At 43.9% G+C, this 12,937-nt stretch overlaps 1 protein-coding gene across 1 annotated transcript; it reads left to right on the forward strand.

Moving 5' to 3' along the window:
* The first annotated feature begins 1,119 nt into the window (after positions 1 to 1,119).
* Positions 1,120 to 12,578, forward strand: LOC118094379 (beta-2-glycoprotein 1-like). Its single transcript, XM_035134713.3, has 8 exons — positions 1,120 to 1,477; positions 7,510 to 7,665; positions 8,504 to 8,689; positions 8,903 to 9,014; positions 9,491 to 9,567; positions 9,986 to 10,165; positions 10,523 to 10,720; positions 11,315 to 12,578. The coding sequence occupies exons 1-8, from the start codon at positions 1,408 to 1,410 to the stop codon at positions 11,377 to 11,379; spliced, it is 1,044 nt and encodes a 347-aa protein (XP_034990604.3). The 5' UTR covers positions 1,120 to 1,407; the 3' UTR covers positions 11,380 to 12,578.
* Positions 12,579 to 12,937: the final 359 nt, after the last annotated feature.

A 12,937-nucleotide genomic window follows, 5' to 3' on the forward strand; every position in this document is an offset into this window, starting at 1 on the left:
GATGGATGAGGAAGAGGAAACCAGTGGATCATGCAATGAATGAGAGAAGAGGTGGAAAGTGGAGGACGGAAAAGGACTGGAGGGATGTAGAAGGGTGGATGGGGAGAAAAGGGAATGGGGAGGGATGGGAGATGAAGGAGGGATGGGCAACGAAGAAGTGAATGGAGTAAAAAAAGAGAGAGAAAGAAAGAGAGAACAGAAAGAGAAGATAGTGATAGGGAGAATGGCAAAACTGCTGATGGAAAAAAAGAGGAGAGGCAGAGGTGAAAGCTCCCAGTAACAGCCCCACAGGATGAGAGACAGAGAGAGATGGAGAGAGAGAGAGAAACAAACAGGTTGTGGATTTGGGCTGTGTCTGTTTCTCGCCCAGGAATAGGAGATTTGGACGGGGGAGGCTGAGGCTGAGCAAGGGGGGAGGAGGGGGAGGAGTCAGAGTTTAAAGAGGAATCGCTGGGAAGGCTTTTCTCTCCCCCCACAGAAGCAGCCGGGGATCTCTTCCCTCTAACCCTTTTTCTACATTGTGCTGCCCACTAAGAAAACCCACCAGGTGCCTTGATATCCACCCTTCTCTCGCCCACACAACCAGGTACACACACCCATCAGATTTCTTTCTCCCTCCCTGAAGAAACCAGAATTTCTGAGCAAGAATAAGGAAAATCTAAACAGATTGGAGAAAGCAGCTGGGGGAGAGAAGCTGAGATACTGAAAGGATCCCTTCCTGAATGGGATTGTGGAAGAATAAAGCGGTGCTATTAAAGAAGACTCACAACAGGGAGCCAGCTTTTCTGGATTCTCTGGGGGAGCAGAGAAATCCAGAGTGGGGAGAGTTAGGGTTCTCCTCTTAGGTGATCCCTTTTGGAGAAGAGTAGGGCTTAGACAGGTGTGGGATTTGTGGAGGTTTAGGACTCCTGGGTTCCTCTCTCCGTATGCTGACCCCCCCCACACACACACACAAACAGATGTCTGTTTTCTTGCTTTGGAGTTCAGAGTTCCCTGTGACAAATGTGGAAGGCAGGTTGCCCTTTGGCAGGGTCCCATCCAGGCCTTGTTAATGAATAACTTCAGACACACAGTGGGAGAAATGGACATATATTTCAGAGGGGTGCTCAAATCCCAGTTACTTATAAGGTTGTCCCGTTAGCCTGCAAGACAAAATCCAGGAGCTTCGGCTGCCACCCCACCACCCTGGCACCCATTAATTTTGGTTCCTTTCCCAGAGCACCCAGGAATCTTGTCTCTCTGCACCCTTGTCTCAAACTGTATTATCTAGGAGGCGCTAATACCTACTCCCAAAAACTTTCCTCGGACCAACTAACCACTGCCTTTCTCCCAGAGAACGCAGGAGAGAACCTGTCTCCCCAAAACGCAGGTGTAACCAAGAGACGCGGGTTGCGTCCTCCTCGCATCATGTCCTCGCTCCTTTTCCTGGCACTGCTGGCGTTTCTCTGGTTCTCACAAGGCTCTGGACAAGTGGGAGGTGAGTCGTCACAGCCGCTTCACCCCGTTTCTGCTTTCAGTCCCTCTACCTGACTTTTCACCTCCCCTTCCTCATATTCCTTCTTCAGTCATCCCTTACAAGCTGCTATATTAGGAACATCAGTAGGTGGCATATACCAGCTCAGACTATTTATCCATCTAGTTGTCTGACAGGCAGAAGCTCTCCAGAGTCTGTCCCAGGCAGAAAGAGGTCTTTCCCATCAGCTCCTAGCTGTAGATTGCAGGGGTTTAACCTGGGACGTCCAGCACCTTAAGCAGTGAGCAATGCTGGGCCGGCTCTACCATTAGGAAGTGTGAGGCAGTCATGATTTGGGGTATCATGAAAGGGCAACATAATTGTGTGATTAGTTTTTTTATATTTGGCAAACTGCTTAGGAGACTTTTATTTTTCATTAAGGATTATATAAATTAATAAATGATGATGATTTGAAATAATAACAGCAATTTAAATGATTATTGTGGGTTTTTCGTTTGTTTTTTTCATTTCCTGGGAGAGGCGTGTGTGAGAGATTGTCTGCCTCATGTGCCAAAGCAAGCCTTGGGTACTAATATGTGCCTTCACTTTGGCAGGGCAGGTGTGCCACCTGCAGCTCCTCCTCAGGCAGCAAAATGTCTTGGGCCAGTTCCGCTCTACCTTCCAGCCACTGACAAAACTCAAAGCTCTTGACTTGCTGAGGGAGGGACAAGGGAAGGCAGCATTTGCTATTCTACCTCAGGGAGGAAAATGTCTTGGACCGGCCCTAGAGCTGTGCTCCATCTCTACATATTGTGGGAAGATTGCATTTGCATTCTGCCCATTTGCAACTCGAGCTACCATCTTATATACATCCAGGCTGCTGGGCACAAGCAAGCCAAACATAGCTAGAGCAACCATTTTTGTTAGGCCCATCAGTGAAATGACATATCCTGGCATCAGCTGCAACGTTGCAGGGGGTCCTGGCGTATTCTGGGGCTCCGACTGTAGTCCTCGGCCACTTGAAGCAGAAAACCCCCCAGCTGTACCAGCTGTGCGCCTCAAAGAGGACACAGGAGAAAATAATATACTCTCCCCTGCCCCCAAAGACGAGTAAGTTGGAAGGGCCATAAGCTCAGTGGTAGAGCAGCTGCTTTGCAGGCAGACGATCCCAAGTTCAATCTCTGCATTTCTGGGTAAGGCTGGGAGAGAAAGCAGTCTGAAATCCTGGAGACTTGCTGCCCGTCAGTGCAGACAGTGTTGAACTAGATGAACCATGGTCTGACTTGGTATAAGACAGCTTCCCGTGTTCATCTAGAGCAGGCATCCCCAAACTTCGGCCCTCCAGATGTTTTGTACTACAATTCCCATCATCCCTGACCACTGGTCCTGTTAGCTAGGGATCATGTGAGTTGTAGGCCAAAACATCTGGAGGGCCGCAGTTTGGGGATGCCTGATCTAAAGGGTGACTTTATTATCTGTTCATTTTCTCTTATCCCTCTGTACTTTTCCTAAAGCATTTTTCCCTAAAGACTCAGGGTGCCAGATTTTTCTGGTCTTGTTCTGTGTTTGGAGAAGATCACAGGATACAAGCAGCCCGAAGTATAAAGCACCACTTTGTGAGAAAGAACTGTAGAGCCACAGTTGTAGAATTTATATATCCTGAACTATCTGTTGGTTTTGACACATACTTTAAGATGCCAGGATTCTTAACCTTCTCAGACCTGTCCTGTGTCCAAATAGTTTTCCATTTACCTAACATGCTCTACCCTCATAAAGACACTTACATATATTTAGATTTCTAGGCTCTCCAGTCTTAAAACTGAGGGTGTATAACCAGAATCCCTTCCCTCGCACTCATTTTCAACACATTTTATAGAAAGAAAATTGAAGCAAAAGGCAAGCCTCCAAAGAGAGAGATTGGAATTGGGCTGAGCTACCATAGGAATCTAGTTAGCTCACTGAAGTCTGAGCCCCTTACTCAGAAGAAGAAGAAGAAGAAGAAGAAGAAGAAGAAGAAGAAGAAGAAGAAGAAGAAGAAGAAGAAGAAGAAGAAGAAGAAGAGGAGGAGGAGGAGTTTGGATTTGATATCCCGCTTTATCACTACCCGAAGGAGTCTCAAAGCGGCTAACAATCTCCTTTCCCCTCCTCCCCCACAACAAACACTCTGTGAGGTGAGTGGGGCTGAGAGACTTCAAAGAAGTGTGACTAGCCCAAGGTCACCCAGCAGCTGCATGTGGAGGAGCAGAGACGCGAACCCAGTTCCCCAGATTACGAGTCTACCGCTCTTAACCACTACACCACACTGGCTCTCTTAAGAACTTAAAAAGAGCCTGTTGGATCAGGCCAGTGGCCCATTTAGCATTTAGTACAGCATCCTGTTCTCACAGTGGCCAACCAGAAACCTAGAATCATAGAATAGAATCATAGAGTTGGAAGAGACCACAAGGGCTATCCAGTCCAACCCCCGTGCCTACTATGTAAGATTGCCAGGTAGACTTTCTTTCTTTCTGCTGTTTTCCTAACTTCCATTCACTTTTCTTCTTCCTATTCCCACACATATTCTCTCTCTCTCTCTCTCTCTCTCTCTCCATCCATCCAGTGTACAACTTCTAAAATGGGAAGTATCAAGGTTTTATGCCTAATTTTATCTCTGTCTATTATTAAATCAATGTATCTATCCATCCACTCATGGTGCAAATCGTCAAAAAAAATGCACACAGCTATTACTAATGTGTTGCCAAGGATTAATGGGTTTGAGAAAGATCCAGACATCTTTCTTTAAGCTCACGCTTCTATTTCAAGGATATCACATTTTCCCTGCAATTAAAAACATATATATATATATCCTACCAATCCAATAGGTTTCCTGTCCCTCCCCAAGTTAGGTCTTGAATTTAGAGGGCTATGTGAAGTAACGTGACTCCAGAATGGATGTAGCACTATTGCAATTTAGCTGTGGGCTTATACAAAGCAAGTAAGGCAACTGAGGCTCGCTTTGCAGATCATCAGGGTAAGCACATTGACTGCTACCTACCTAGGTTCTTACCTGCACAAATAAACCATCCTCATGATGGACTGCATAAGTCATGTTATTAAATGTAAGCTGTTTAACAATAGTATCATTTTATATATTTGATTGATTATACTGTGCATTTTATTTTAATTTTGTTAGCTCACAGGACCATTAAAATTTGTGCATCGGTGCAATATAATTTGGGAACTGAGTTTACAAGCTGATGTTAGAGCTATAACATCCAATCTAATTCTTGTACTTTTCCTTGTACTTTTCCCTTGTCCCTTTGCCTGTTGCAGAGCTCTGGAGAATGTAAAAGCTTGCCATTATTTTTTTATTTGGTTGGTCCTAATAAAAGTGGATCTTTTGGGTATGTGTTTTTTTTCCAAAATCCAGCTATGGATTTTGGAGGTTTTTTTCCTTTCTGGGTTAGCTATAATTAGGCGTGTTACCTTTGGATGTATTGCTACTCATATGGCGCCTTCAAGTGTTGCAGTCTAAACATTAAAATAATTTAAAAAAACAACAACAACCATGTATGGACATGAACAGGTAGACAGCATTTCTTGTATAAGGCAGCTTTTCAAGCAAAGTATATATTTCTCCACCTGGTGGCCATTGGCAGCATCACAACTTTTCTCATTCAAGTTTGGAAAGGAAGGAAATGTTCATTTTGCTTAAGATACAAAGCTCTAAATATCCCTCTTTTTAACCCTCAAGCCCTTCCATACAGAATATATTTAAGGCAAAGTCTCAAGATCTCTTCAAATGAGTGTTACCTCCCATTAACTCCTTACCAACTGCTGTCATGCTCACAATTAATTTTGCAGGAATTAGCAGGTGATGATGTTTATTATCTCCATATCATGCAAAGTTCCACTGGCTGATTTCACTGGCACATGCAAAAAAAGGCTGTTAAAACTATGGGAACAGCAGGCCAAAGCAGTTTCTTTCTGGTCCATTTGTAACCCTTCCCGTAATCAAGACCGGTGACAAAGCAGCCTTTCAACCTTCGCATATGTAGAATTTCAGCCCCACATTTGAGACTGCAAGTACACAGTCAAGGCTCATGGCTATTTTTTTTATTTAAAAAAAATATGGTAGCCTAGCAGACAGGGAACACAACTCCGGGACTTTTGTCCAGACCACCAGTGATTCATCTGTAGGAGCACCAGGGTAACTGATGGACCCAACTCGCTTCGGAAAGTGAATGATGTGATAATGAGTTTTAGAGGGAGTACAACCCTGCCCGGAACATGTTGTCTACCTTGGACTGGGATAACTACAGCCAGTGGAACTACAACCCATTAGAATGAATGGGGCATTGCCCCACCAACCTCAAGTTGCCTTCGGCCAGCCCCCATGTGCCTGCCTTCCAAGGGGTAGCACCGGCTGCCAGCCGCCGCCTCCTCCTCCTCCTCCTCCTCCTCCTGCTAAGAATCATTTGGAAAGGAACTGAAAGTGCCAATATTATAAAGTGGTTACACAAATCCATGGGGCAATCCTATTTGGAATGCTGTGTACAGTGCCTTACCTCAAAAAGGATATTGTAGAGTTGGAAGAGGTTAAGAAAAGCACAACCAAAATGAACAAGGGATGGAACAACTCCCTGATGCGGGAAGGTTGCTGCATTTGGGGCTTTTCGGTTTAGAGAAGAGGCGAGTTAAAGGCTAGACATTTATGCAATTACACATGGCATGGAGAACGTGGGTAGAGAGAAGGGCGGGGTGGAATCTTTCTGCCATATCACTAGAATTCATGGACATCCAATGAAACTGAATTTTGGAGGATTCAGGACAGGCAAAAGAACATACTTCCTCACACAGTACATACATAGTAAAACTACAGAATTTGCCGCCACACGAGGCAGTGATAGCCGCCAATTTGGATGGCTTTAAAAGAGGATTAGGCAAGTCCACGGAGGTAGAGGCTTTCAATGGCTACAAGCCACTCTGCCTCCCCAGTCAGAGGCAGTATGCTTCTGAATACCAGTTTTTGGCAACCACAGGAGGGGAGAGGGCCCTTGCTCTCAGGTCCTGCTTGCAGGCTTCCCAAAGGCATCTGGGAGCCTGTGTCTCTCACTGTAGCTTCTCTCCCACCTCAGTGGACATTCCCTGCTGTCAGCCTTTCTCTTCACTGAGCAGCCCCCAAATTTATTTTCAAAAATCTCCAGATATTATTTTGTTTTTATGTGCTCATCGTGATTCATTCTGGTTGGAGCCAGTGGGGTTAGCACAACATGCTGTTTTTAGGGTGGGGGGGTTGGTTTTTATGTTCCATTGTACATCACTTAAATATTGTTTTAATAATAAGCAGTTTACAAACGTTTTGAATTTTTAAAAATAATAAAAACAAAAGATTTGGCCTTTTTTAAAAATAAAAATAAAAAGCTAGGTTCATATTCTAACAGATAACCCAATTGTTGTGGATTGGTGTCAGCAGATTCAATGGATAATAATTCTTATTCTGTTACAATTCGGTTAGGAGGGTAATGAAGGTTCCTTGTATTATTATTTTTTGGGTTCAGATTTAGGTTCAGTGTGACATCCTGCTTGTACACAAACCTAAACAAACAAGCACACGGCAGGAGTCGGAGACATTGCGAGAGTAATGAGGCACAGCTTAAAAATTAGGTTCAGCTGAGGGACATTTGAGAAGCTTACTAGGAGGAAATGAGCCACGATGCCGAAATTATCTAATTCGCCACAGGGAAAAGCAGGACCAGGCCTACCATGAGGCAGCCCACTCAATGGGAGATTTTGAAACAACGTTAAAGGACGGCCGATTGCCAATTATTTAGTTTACTGTGATATTCTGTATCGCCTCAAGAGGAGGAGACACTCTTTGAATTTTTTGCTTGAGGCAACAAAGCACCTTGGAGCTTCTTGTAAGGGAAGCGAAGGAAGGTATTTCTTTACCTTCAACTCCCCCGTTACAGACACACAGACTTGGCTCTTAAATACGATTGCATATCACTCGCCTCCTTCCCCAGATCTCATTCGCTCATATCAGTGTAACCACTTATCTTTCCTTCTATTTGCAGTCAGGAATCTGACCGACCCCAAATGTCCACTGCGGAAAAAGAATTTTACAATGCTGACAGGGCAGACGTGCCAGAAGAACTGTGAGCGCCGCAGGTGCTCTAAAAGCAGGAAGTGTGAATGTGACGGGGAGTGTGGAATGAGCTGCATTTCTACAGGTAGAAACTTGACCACCTAGTCCACACACAGGAATATTCAGAGAGAATCCAGGCATTTTTGCATGCTTCCCAGTCTTTCCTACCTAACTCCGCCCTAGCCTGATACAATAGCCACTTTATAGAGATTTCAGAAGTGCTCGGTTACCAGAGAAAAAAATCCTTTAAACCTGTTTAGAGAACTTGAGACGTCTGATTCCCAAACTCCAAACTTCAGCCATATAGTCTTCATCCCCCATTCCAGAAGAACCTAAGATTTGTAGTTTTAAGATATGTATGTGTTTGTTTATATATTGAAAGTTGCTTTGAGTTACTTTGGTAAAAAAAATAAAAATCAATAAATTTAATAGATAATAGTTCCCAGATCCTTCTCTCCTCCCTGCATATCTCCAATCACATTCTACTTGCAATGAACCCAAGATGCTTGGCCATAGCCTCTCATTTTTCCTTATGAACCAGGTTTAATTCCTCTTCTGGCTCCCAAAACTCCAAAACACCACCTAGCCCACATTCACCATCCCATTAGGTGGGAAGAACTGTTTTCTACTATTCCCAGCCCTGCTCTAGCATCTAGCCTTCCATTTATTCCTTTTCCAGAGGAGTCCTTGCTTCCAGATTCCTTAACCCTTCCTTTGCCCCATTTAAGAAAATTCAATATTCCTGATTGCCAGTTCCCTGTTTTTGCTTCAACCTACCACACCCCAAAAGATCAGAACTCCTGGTTTCCATCTCTTTCTGTCCATTAGACCTTTTGTTTCCTCACAAGAATCCAGGCTCAACTCTTTCCCACAAAATTCAGGGTTCTCATCAGCCACCATCTTTCTTTCTGTATTCTTCCAAGGCTTGAGGTGTGCATGGCCGGTGACAATTGACAATGCTGAGACACAACTGCTCCAGGAATCCAGTATGTTTGGGGACTTAATGGAGGTGACATGCAAGCCTGGATTTATAATGGCTGATGGGCAGGAAGTGGCAATAAGTCGCTGCCAAGGAGACGCGAAGTGGAGCTTCACTTTACCCTGTGAAGGTAAACGACCATTTCCTACCGTTGTCATCAATATAATTAGCAGGAGGGACCAAGCTCACAAACACCTCTTATTCAATCTAGAACAGCCGCTGATAACCCTCCACCACTACAGTGCCTCCACCAGAAGACAAATAAAATCCAACTATTGGTCTAACGCACCAAGGATACAGACTTACCAAGCATTTTTTTCTCCCTGTTCCTCTTCTTTATCAGATATTCTTAACCCACCATCCCACTGCAAATCTCCACCAGAGATCGAAAATGGATCCCATGAAGGGGGTCCTTACAACACAGGCAGGGAAGTGCACTACTGGTGTGACTATGGGTAAGTCAGTTGTTTAGGTTGCGAGCCTGAGGGCAGGGACTGCCTTAGAACTAATTTGTGTAAGTGGCTCAGAGAGTCTTTCTGGGCTAAAGAGCGTGTTAGACATGATGTAAATAAAACGATCCTCAACTCCATCACTTACTCCAACACACTGATCAGCATACACATCCCATTTTGTTTTATTTTGTCTTATTTAAACATCTATATCACACCGTTCTAGTGCAGAAACACCACTGAGAGTGGCTGAACACACACACACACACACACACACACACACACACACATTTTGTTAACATTTCATAAAACGAGGTAGAACAATTACCAAAAAAGTCCGCTGTTTTTAAAAAAGCATAAACACATTGTCAGCCTCAAAATATAAATATAATACCGTAAATACTATCTCATATCTGGCCTCAAGAGGAAAGCTACTGAATTCTCCCTTCTGATTTCTTCTTCTTCTTCTTCCTACCTCACAGATATCGCCTAGAGGGACGCAGCTCTCTTTTATGCCAAGAGAATGAGGAGTGGTCACATGCAGCCCCGACCTGCCACCGTAAGTAGTCAATATTACTTCTGGGAGTGGGGGAGGGGAGAGACCGAGCTTCTTTCTGGCTGCTTGACTGGTATTCAGTAGAAACATTCTATTCCTTGGTAGCACAGATCCACACATTTTACCATGTATACCTCAAATAAACCAGAAGAAACTCCACCTGGAAGTACATTATAAGTTCTGAGTCAAAGGCCAAGCAACTTCTGCCTTTGCCAACCAATAGGCTGATATATCCATCCATTCACACATACACACATGCTGACCTACCCAATAAAGCATCCATCATCCTTCTATACATCATTCCATATTTATTTCTCTGTTCATAAACCCAAATAAACACCCATCCATGAATTCTTTATCTGTACATCCTTTCCATCCATTTACACACATACTTAGAATACTTTTCTTTTTCTCTCCCTAGCTGTGACCTGTTCCCGACCCCCCAATATTGCTGAAGCAACCCTGGTTGCTGTGCACCAGTCTGAATACCCCGTGGGAACTGTCATCTATTACTTGTGTAACAAGGACTTCCTCTTAGATGGCTCTAACAGAGTGGTTTGCCTGGAGAATGGAAACTGGTCCCAACTACCCTACTGCAGAGGTACTTTCCTCCTAATCCCCACTGCTTTTTACATACAGTCATACCTTGGTTTAAGTACGCCTCGGTTTGAGTACTTTCAGTTTAAGTACTCCGCGGACCAGACTGGGACAGATTAATCCACTTTCCATTACTTTCAATGGGAAAGTTTGCTTCAGGTTAAGTACGCTTCAGGTTAAGTACAGACTTCCAGAACCAATTGTGTACTTAAACCGAGGTACCACTGTACTGGCAATTATTTTACCAACCCATCCATTATATTCCATACCAGCATCCCCATTGTCTTTGCTGTTCCAGATAGTGAAAAACCAATGGATCTGTCAACCGTGCTTAACAGGCTTTGTTTCTTACCCTTTCCAGCCCGTTGTCCCATCACTGCCAAGAGGAGCCGGATGATATACCAAGGGCGTAAGCTCTGGGTCTATGAGATCCCTGGGGGTCTGGTCCATCATGGAGAAATTGTCACGTTTTTCTGCCGTAGTGAGAACAAGACCTGCAGTTTTACGGCTGACAGCCAGTGTTTCGATGGTGTGTTGAAGATGCCTGACTGCTATGATGGTGAGACAGAAAACAACCCTGCACAAAACAACATTGGGTGTTAAGTTTTGGTAGACTGGGGACAGGAGACTGGTACTGTTATGAATATTGTTGCTTTATGAAGGCAGGTCTCCACATGCTAGTATTTCCTGCGATATATCTCAGAACAGTGAGCTCATGACTGGTGCGGTATGTGCAGTATTCCAGGCACTGTCCCCGATTTGGGGTTCCACTTCCAGATTTCATTGTGGAGAAGTTCAGTTCCTCATTAAAACAAACTCGAAGTCTGTACAAGTATATATATATATACTCCCTCCAACACCAAAATTGTGCAATCAGCATGCAAAGGAACCTAAGTACACTTGAGTAATTAACCGCAATTACAGAACTGTTCGTTTCTGATCAAAGAGCTTGAGATGGGATTGGGAAATGCATAGCATAAAATCTTAGTTTCCCTATTTCAGATATTCTATTCTGCTAGCTTCACAGAGGATTTGCACCACTCCCCCTTTGAGGGATGGGGGACACCATACATAGTCAAGAGGGTCCATTTTTATTATATTCCAACCCTCATTGCAAACAGCTTTGCTGATTCCCTTCTCTTTCTTCTTACAGAGCCTACCTATCTGCAATACCACCTGTTCCCCAAAAGAGTTGTATCTGAAATACCTGCTTGTTGAGCACGCCTTCAACCCATACATTCCCCAATGAGATGCTTGCTTCTCTTCTTGTTCTGGCTCAGGAGGCCTCTTGGAAGTGCGGAAAAGACAGATGGAAAAGAGGCAATCAACACAAGCAAATAGGAAATCATCCACATTTGAAAAAGAGATCGGGCCTGGGAATCTACGTATCCTGATGGCCAACAGCTAGCTATTTTATTGTACTCTATTTATTTTCTATCTTTGTTGCTCCCCAGATGAGCACAGAGATCCCTTTTAGGTCATAAAAACATGCAAGTCAATTTCCTATGTACCCCTTGTTTTTCTCCATTCGTCAAGCTGTATGGCTGGATTGACAAATCAGTGCCAACATGATACCACTGGAGGGCTTTTTAAACATGAAGGCAGTTTCATGCAGTAGTTTTATATAGTGTGTCAAGCATTCAGTACACTTCACACAAATTAATTGCAGGGATCCTACCAATAGCCCTGGAAGATGAGATTTGAATTATCCATATACCGTATACGAGGGAACGGCTGAGTCTGAGTAAACAGTGAATTGCTAAATTTACCCAAAGGGTATATGTGGCTCAAGGAAGTTAATTTGTACCAAGGACTTCTGATCTTATATTGCAGTTCCTATCTTACGAATTATGCTACACCAGCTTTCTGTATGCTTAGAAAATATTCCTCCACCACAAAAGGGATCGTATTCAAGTAAATTTAAAAAGGGGGAAGGAAAAGAGTTTAAAGTTGCAATCTTATGCGTTCTTACTTGGAGTAAACATAAATTAACTTGATGAGGGAGGCTTACAATGCAGTCCTATACATCTCATCAGAAGTATGTCCCATTGAGTTGCATGGAGCTTACTCCCAGGGAAGCTGGTGTAGAACTGCAGCCTTCTTTCTTACAACTCATCCACAGAATTGAGCTGTGCAACAGGCAAAGATACTGAACATAGCCTCAGATTGGTGGTGCTACAGGAAGCAAGCTGGAGCCAATCGTAACAATGGGCAGGTGCAACATTCGTCCCAGGCCCCCGAGGCCTTGTGACATGGGGCTGTGTATGAAGAGAATGGAAACATAAGGCAGCTGAAAAACAAGCCTGGAATGAGGTTTACAGCTTATGCTACTGGATACGCGTGTAAATTGATTTGTACATAATAAACTGCACTTGTTATACAACAGTGTGAACTTGTGCTCACCATGCAACAGAGAGAAACAAAACAGATGGTTTTAGAGTTGTCACTCTTTCTAGCAGGGTTTTTCCACAGATGAAATTAGGGGCATCCCCATCACTTGGGTGGTTGGCACTGAAACTCCTTAATGTAAGCAAACCTTGGCTCCCATCCACAGTGGCTGCCCACCATGTTTTGATAACCTGGGGTGTCATTAACTGGGACCCCAGTGAATGTCATGACTTGAGACCCACTGGGGTCAACACGGCAGGCATTTCTGATCATACATTGCTTTCACAGCACTAATATGTCTGCTCTAAATCAGTTTCTAATTCAATAGTTTACAGTCTGCTATCAGCAGCTAGCAGGACACCCAGAAGAGCTTGTGCCGGTTCGGAAT

The sequence above is a fragment of the Zootoca vivipara genome, chromosome 12, assembly GCF_965207765.1.
Source record: "Zootoca vivipara chromosome 12, rZooViv2.hap1.1, whole genome shotgun sequence".
Lineage (NCBI taxonomy): Eukaryota > Metazoa > Chordata > Lepidosauria > Squamata > Lacertidae > Zootoca > Zootoca vivipara.

Coding starts and splice junctions, on each gene's coding strand:
- LOC118094379 (XM_035134713.3), top strand. CDS start 1,408: ATGTCCTCGCTCCTTTTCCTGGCACTGCTGGCGTTTCTCTGGTTCTCA. Junction 1,478..7,509: donor AGGCTCTGGACAAGTGGGAG/GTGAGTCGTCAC, acceptor TTCTATTTGCAG/TCAGGAATCTGACCGACCCC. Junction 9,568..9,985: donor TGCAGCCCCGACCTGCCACC/GTAAGTAGTCAA, acceptor TTCTCTCCCTAG/CTGTGACCTGTTCCCGACCC.